This window comes from Mya arenaria, chromosome 1 (genome assembly GCF_026914265.1).
Source record: "Mya arenaria isolate MELC-2E11 chromosome 1, ASM2691426v1".
NCBI classification, from domain to species: domain Eukaryota; kingdom Metazoa; phylum Mollusca; class Bivalvia; order Myida; family Myidae; genus Mya; species Mya arenaria.
The window spans coordinates 10,774,166-10,782,225 of NC_069122.1; the positions used below are offsets into that span (position 1 = coordinate 10,774,166).

Sequence of the window (8,060 nt, forward strand, 5' to 3'; positions counted from 1 at the left end):
CGGCGAGCAAAACTACATTTCCATAACTGAAAACAGTTAAAGATATTGAAATGAAACTTGGTACCAATTTGACCAAAGACGACAATACACATATAAATGCTCATAAATATGGCTTCAATACATTAGAGTTACACCACTTTTAATAGTGAAATACAACAGAAGAATGTTGGTGTTCGTTCTGTGACGCGAGTTGCCAAAGGGTATAAAGGCTCTAAAAGCGTTGAAAGGCTGTAGGCGCGACGAGTCTGAATTTAAACCTTTTTCTATTCTGTTCACATGCAATACAGATTGAATCCGAAAAATTCCCAAAAGTGTAACCGATAAGTACATGTCATCACATTAGAATAGTAAATTGATGAACTTTAATACAATTAGCTAGTTTCATAATATTAACTGATAACACTTAATGTAATAGGATATATAACATTGCTTTCATCTCTTAAGTGTAAAGTTAATTAAATGAAAACCGATATTGACTGAGCACGTTTTGACTATTTGTAGTAGGTCAAGTCAATTTTTTTATACATATTACCATTTCCTTCGTATTTATCTATAATAACATACTCTCCTCGGTTCCTTACCAAGTGTGGCAAATCCGTAGTCAAATGGTAACATACTTGACTGTTTGATTCCCCTCCGCACCACTAAAACAACTGCTAATCGTCTCTCGTAAAGGACGTTAATTGGGGGTCCCGTCTGACAGTGCTATGTATACACCGGTGCACATTAAAGAACCAGGTTTGCTCTTACCATGGTTACATTTCGTTGGTGCACTTCGCTGCAAAAACTCTTAAATGACTAACAATCTTATCGGAGCACTCTCCGAATAGGCCTTGACAGAGTGCGAGTATAAATAATATTACACACCCACCGTCCTCACCAAAATAAATTTTAGATTATTGGCTTGCTTTCAAATTCTTATTAACGTTTTAATACTATGTATTCTCATAAAGAGGTCTTTTAAATCGCACTATTTCAAACCGCATAACACCGTACACAATATATCCATTAATAACCCCGGTACATTCATTATCTTTGTATGTCATGTCAAAAAGTATATCAAAAGGGAGGCGTCTGTTGGAACTGGTTAAGATCAACACTGAAAATAAGAAAATACGAGCGAGCGTTAAGATTGGACGAAATAGTTACGACGATGAATAAATAGCGATAAGATGTTTACAATACCATTAATAATAATATGAAATCACGCTGGTGAATATTCAGTTAGCTGAACGCAGGCGAAACATGCGATTGTTACACATCTACGCTGTAGAACCGGTGTGTGCCTGTAGTATACGGATCATGACCATGTGTTTATTCATATAGTCGACTCTGATTCGACACACTTATCATCTGTGACTAAAGATAAATCTAGTCTGGTATACATAGAGTGTAGAACATCCACTCGCACTCACACTCAAACCTCATTTACGTATGAGACACTCAAGTGGTCACTTGAGCGGTACAAGGGGAATGACACTCGAGTGATATATTCGTATTCCCGCGCCGCGCTAACACTTGTATATACTCATGTTATATCGGAATATGTGTTTGATTGTGGGGATGTATACAGTATGCAATGTAAACATATGCTTATTTGAGATTTGTGTACAATTTTATTAGGAATGGCGACAAACAACCTACAACATTAATTTGAAACATATATTAAATGAATTGGTTTATCAGAAAATAAAACAGTTCTAAAGTGTAAAAAAAAGATGCAAAACGCACTACAATTCATGTTTTTTATCAGGTTATGCATTATCACAAACTGTGTAGGGCTTAATATATGTTTCTCCTCTCTGATTATTAGCAACCTGATTTAACTTAGCACAACACTAATGATTGAATTACTAATGAGATGTTTTTTATTTCTAATATAGAGATTTGAACAAAATCGCATTGTTAAAACTAAATTTTAATATTTTTTACACGCTTCATTCACTACAAATGAAAATCAAACCTATTTAAAACTTATATTTGTGTAGACCCATTACTAAGGTTGATTAGAAATTACTCAGTAAAAGCGGATCAAATTTTAATAGCGAGGTTAATAGTGAAATGGCGTTGATCTAGGTTTATGGCATTGATTAAAGGTAAATTGGTTCATTCAATATAATAGCATTTCGTTTTATGTCAGATGTCAAGATCTTACGATTCAATAAATTACTACGAGACCTATTTCTGCTTGTTGCATTTCAAATACATCAAATCTTCCTTCTCTATTATAATTTTGGTTAGTGCATTGATACATCAAATCTTCCTTCTCTATTATGATTTTGGTTAGTGCATTGATACATCAAATCTTCCTTCTCTATTATGATTTTGGTTAGTGCATTGATACATCAAATCTTCCTTCTCTATTATAATTTTGGTTAGTGCATTGATACATCAAATCTTCCTTCTCTATTATAATTTTGGTTAGTGCATTGATACATCAAATCTTCCTTCTCTATTATAATTTTGGTTAGTGCATTGATACATCAAATCTTCCTTCTCTATTATAATTTTGGTTAGTGCATTGATACATCAAATCTTCCTTCTCTATTATGATTTTGGTTAGTGCATTGATACATCAAATCATCCTTCTCTATTATGATTTTGGTTAGTGCATTGATACATCAAATCATCCTTCTCTATTATGATTTTGGTTAGTGCATTGATAATTGTCATTCTTTTCATGTATTATTAGCATAATTAATGCGTTTATTATGAATGAAACTTTGTATATCTTTAATCTGAAAATGTAATTTTGAAATAAAATATTTCTGAAACGAAAAAGTTGTAACGAAATGTATACAGCGAATAATAATACATCAAATCCACATTAATAAAATGCAGACCAAGGTAGTACCGCTGTTTTAAAAATGATAAGACTTTATTTAAAGTGTTTGTTACACCAAATTTAGTAAAGAGACATAGTAGTATACCATGAATAATTTACTTTATGTGAAAAACAGGCACGTATATAGGGCAAAATTGGGATTACGCAGATCGATGCCTTGGGGTATATTAATCCCTTCACACCCTACCCCCTTCGGTTTTTGATTTCAAATGCGGAGATTTTGGTCTTACAAAATCTTCCACCTTTCAAAATGTCCTTAGGCAACTGCGTATTTGTGTACAGTCAGCGAAGCGCCTGACAAAACTTATGTGGCTACAGAAACAAGCTCAGTAGCCAAAAGTTTAAACATAAACCCTGTTTAATGGCACAGGGTAAACGCCAAAATAAATAGAACACAAAAACAAAAATATCACAAACAAGAAACATGGAACAACTGCACACAATCGACAAACAGCACAGTGCATATATACTATATAAAAAAGCTAGGTGTGCTTTTCAAGGATTGTTAGGTACCGCCTTGGAACGGTCAGGCAAATAAAAATTTAATTGGGGTTTAAACCAGTCTGTGTGCACATCTCCACTCTTATCCCAACAATCCTGAATAAAGACGAATATTTTCCGAGATCTATGGTAGGTATTATAATACGCGATATTTCTATATTGTGTGTTTCATTTCTATTAAATTGGACGTACTAGCAAATAACTTCTAAAACTTGTTTATGAGTATTTACGAATTGTCAACAATGTCATTTGGAAACCATTTTAAGAAGTGCATCTTGCGCTAAAATATTTTAAAACAGCCTTATCGACATGACCACAATAATCAACACAAATTATTCACTATCATGCTCTAAACATGATGGTGAAATCAAAAGATAGGTGTTTTGTGTGCTTCAAATGTAAAATTAAAATATGTAAATATATATTATTCAGTATTGTGGTCAGCTATAAAAACACATTATAGACAAAAGTTGTTAAATGTGTGTGCTTAAAGCAATTGTATTAGGACTATATGACCGTAAACTTATCAAGAAAAATAGGGCAATTCCATTTGTGTATTGTTATCTTCCATTCTACGTACCTATATATAAATATTCTGCTAATCAGTACGCCTTTGTCAGTGGGACTCTAGGATGCGCAATAAAAATGGCTCTAACTTCACTCAACATAGTGTTGGCGTGCACTTTGTTGGGTATTGTTGCAGCACAGGAGACTGAATTTGAATCTTTGATTATGAACGAGATGAAGAGGCTTAATTTTGAGTTGGGTGAAGTTAAGACAGAAAATAATGAACTTCGAGCAAGCAATATTGAAATAAAATCGCGCATGAACGAAATGGAAACCAGCATGAAAGTATTGACAGAAACAAATCAGGCATTTAACAATCGACTTAATAAGTGTGAAAAACTCAATGGTGACACAGAAAAGGATATGTACTTATCGATAGACACTGGCAATAACTCGAGCACACAGCACAAGGCAGTTGAAACAGAAGCAGAAGCTAATCCAGACCGACCTGCGCTTTCACGAAACAGTATATATATTTCTACTTGCGTTAACCATCATAAATCAGATAATATGTTTTTTTACTGTTGCTTGCACTGTTATATATATGTTACTTTTTAGAATGATTTCGTAGATAATTATACAAAGGGCTAGACACCTGATGATCTAACAATCGGCAATTACAGTAAATATTCAAAACAAGCCTAGAAATGTCAATGCTAGCTAGTAGGAGATCGATAATACCTCCTTTTACATGATTAACAGAATAAACGCAACAACCATGTCTCATCTGTTTTCACGTTTTAAAATAGCGCATAATGGTTTCTCAGTGTAACTTTGATTATGAGTACAGATAAATGTACCCATGCTATTTTTAAACTCACTGGGATTTACGTGGTAAACAATACCAGTTAATTTCGAATTGAAAACAAACTGCACAAACACAGCAAAATACGCATGTGTAGTAAGGATGTGATACATCAGAAAGTAACATTCAATGCGTTGTACACAACGATGTCAATTTAATGTAAGTTTTTGACGATTTTCTGATGTCTAGCCCCTTTAAATAATCAAACTATTATTTAGGCAAAATGACTTCAACATGCTTGCCAGCAATACGTAATTAAGTAAATTTACTTTATAGATACAACATTATCAACGAATATACCCACATTATAATTCTATATATAATGCATACAGCTTGTTTGGTTTTCATTGGTAGGTCGTGCCTCTGGAGAAGTCGCATTCCATGCGCACATGCGAGCCTCCAAATGCCTTGGCGCCCATGAGGTCTTCATTTTCGACGTTGAGGTGTTGTCTTGAATTTGGCTTTCAGTTTTTTATAGGTCTTTTAATTGTTTAAAACTGGCTCTATTGTTAAATACTGGATTCCGGTGCCATTTATCGAGAAAACAGCAATGTTAAGTTAGTTAAGTCATAAAGCTGTGATTTAATTGCATCGTTACCTTTCTTGGAATCCGAGCTTTTCAAGAAACGCTAGTTGCTGTAGGTTTAGTTGCATACACTCATTCAATGTTTTGATCGGAATCGGAGAATAATCCATGCATCTTACAACTGTGATTTTGATTTCATTGGGATCCTTATAGGGAACATGCAATGGCAAACCGTATTATTTGGTAATTGATTACTTGACTACCTTGGTCTTCATTTGATATACCTTACTGAGTAGGAAATCCTTTACCTCATGAATCGGTCAAACCGATTTGTTTATCCTGTCTTAAACTGGATTTCCGAAAGAAATCGATATTTTGTTGATTGGTCTCTTTTTGGTTCTCACTCGATATAGATATTTTTGTCGATTAACCTCAGAAAAATATCGACAACCTGCTTTCGAAAATCACCGCAAAACGCAGAACACTTGTTTAGCACCGCACGTACGAAAGTCGGAATCAAGTCAATAACAACTTTCATTGAATTATTGCATATAAGCAAATAGTTGATAAGTTGGCAGTATCCGTGTTTGGATTTGATGTTGCTTTAGGGATCTAAGAGGCTAACTATGTATTTGTTACATTTTCACGAAGACGTCATTAGACGGCTAAGATACTGCACTTAATTTTGAAAAAAGAAGATGCACGATGAATGATAGCGTAAGCCAACTTTTTAGCAGTCGTTCTCATTATTGCGTAAAAAGAATGATTGGCCACCAACCTTTTATTTCTTAGATATATTTGTTGCAAATTAGTTGACAACAAACTACTTGGCGACAATTGATGAGTATTGAAATACCGAACCTCCGCTGTCCATCCTTGGACATTTAAAGAAGTATGTAATATCATTGCGTCGGTTTAAATGCATACTTATTTCGCCCACAGGATTAAGCTAAGCTCACTATGTTCGTGTTTTCATAATGTGCGAATTATTTACCGTATGAAAAGTTTATCGACTTGAAATATGTATTATTCATTTTATAAAAATCAAAGAAAAAATTGGGGCCTGTTGTTCATCCTTCGGCATTTAAAGCTGCACACTCACAGGTTTACCAAAGTTTCAACTTTTGTATTTTTTGTTTTGGAAAGAGCAAAATTTTGCGTAAATATCTGCAAACCAATGATATAAGATTGCTGACAAAAGATCAGATCGCAGATTTTCATGTTTCCGTTACAAACGGTTTAAGAAAAATGCATAAAACATCGTTTTTTTAACTTCAATATAAAAATCTGCGATCTAATTTTTTGTAAGCAGTCTTATATAACTTGTTTCCATGGATTTTCGCAAAAAATGGCTCGTTCCTAGACCGAAAATAAAAAAAAAGTTATCAATGTTCAATCTGTGAGAGTGCAGCTTTAAAGTGGTGTACATGTATTTTATCATTGCGTCAGTATGATCGCATATCGCATGTTTCACTATATACTTTATATTTTAAGATGACGGACCTTGGAAGCGGCTACAATAACAATGATGGAATATTCGATGTCCCTGTGGCTGGGATTTATGTATTTACCTTCACAATCTACGCCGAACAACATTATGAAGTCCGTGCTGAACTTGTCGTTAACGGTCAAGTAAAAACTGCACTGATTGCTGACGCAGATGAAATTAACGATTATCATACTGGAACCGCAACAATCGTAGTACAGGTCAATGCCGGGGACCATGTGTTCGTTCGAAGAGCTGACACATATTCAGAATCTTGCGTAACGAGCAATTTTTCCCGGGCTCTGACAACATTTTCTGGTTGGCTTCTGTAATAATATATATCTGATTCAGATACGTATTAAAACAAATGCTTTGATTTGCAATAATTTGAAATTATTTCACATACAAATGCTACGTGTTTGTTTACTTAACACAAAGTTTTAAAGTTTAAAATGGTCATTACTTGTAATGCACGTGTAACACAATGACTCAAGTTTTGGAACTTGATTTGAACCATCAATGATACATATTTAATAAAACAGTGTTTAACCAGAGTTTTTTTTGTTCCTTCAATGCAGTCTCTACCATTGTTACATGGCGATGGCATGTACGATATTAGGCAAGGTGTCTCATTTAAGTAAGCCGCTTAAGTAAGGTGAAATAATTGAGATTATTGCGTTAGACTATTTTAAAGGAAGTGTAACAAATGCAATTTCTATTGTTATTATAAATGCATCATAAATCTGCAAGCGAAATATCTTGCAAAACACTGCACACTCAAGTGTTAAGTTATTGAGCTTGATTTGAACGCTCAAAAGCAACATATATTGAACGCGCCTATATGGTTTAAAGGGTGTTCTTAGCCTTAACACTACTGTTCAATATTTACACCTTAACTTCGATTTCTTAGATGTTTCATCTTCTTGCAATTGCGATTGTCACCCAATGAATGAAACATGTTTGAATATGCTCGGATCGCGCTTTAACATCTCGATATTGATCTACTTTTGTCAGTAGGACACAAATATAACTCAACATATGAAAAATGTTAATAAATGATTTCTTGAAATTTCGTTAAATTCATGATACTATTAAATGTATGTTAGCACACTTTATTAATCAGACATCTTTCAATGTTAGAAAAGTATCACTTATTTGTCATATTTGTTTACATTCGCGAAGGTCGCCATCTTGAATTTCTCAGCAAGATCTATGAAGTCGACCGAGGTCAACTCATAACTAGGTCACTCGACAAAGACAGGGTTGACCTATTGGGATTCTGCGCGGTCGATAAAAATACTCCCAGTGGCATTCAAGCTCAAGCGCTCTT

General features: G+C 34.2%; 1 protein-coding gene across 1 annotated transcript; it reads left to right on the plus strand.

The window, feature by feature from the left end:
* Positions 1-3,970: 3,970 nt before the first annotated feature.
* On the plus strand, positions 3,971-7,284 carry LOC128218456 (uncharacterized). Its single transcript, XM_052926164.1, has 3 exons — positions 3,971-4,379; positions 5,073-5,161; positions 6,739-7,284. Exons 1-3 carry the CDS (start codon positions 3,992-3,994, stop codon positions 7,060-7,062), a joined length of 801 nt encoding a protein of 266 aa, XP_052782124.1. The 5' UTR covers positions 3,971-3,991; the 3' UTR covers positions 7,063-7,284.
* The last annotated feature ends 776 nt before the right edge of the window (positions 7,285-8,060 follow it).

Coding starts and splice junctions, on each gene's coding strand:
- LOC128218456 (XM_052926164.1), top strand. CDS start 3,992: ATGGCTCTAACTTCACTCAACATAGTGTTGGCGTGCACTTTGTTGGGT. Junction 4,380..5,072: donor ACCTGCGCTTTCACGAAACA/GTATATATATTT, acceptor TTTCATTGGTAG/GTCGTGCCTCTGGAGAAGTC. Junction 5,162..6,738: donor TCTTCATTTTCGACGTTGAG/GTGTTGTCTTGA, acceptor TTATATTTTAAG/ATGACGGACCTTGGAAGCGG.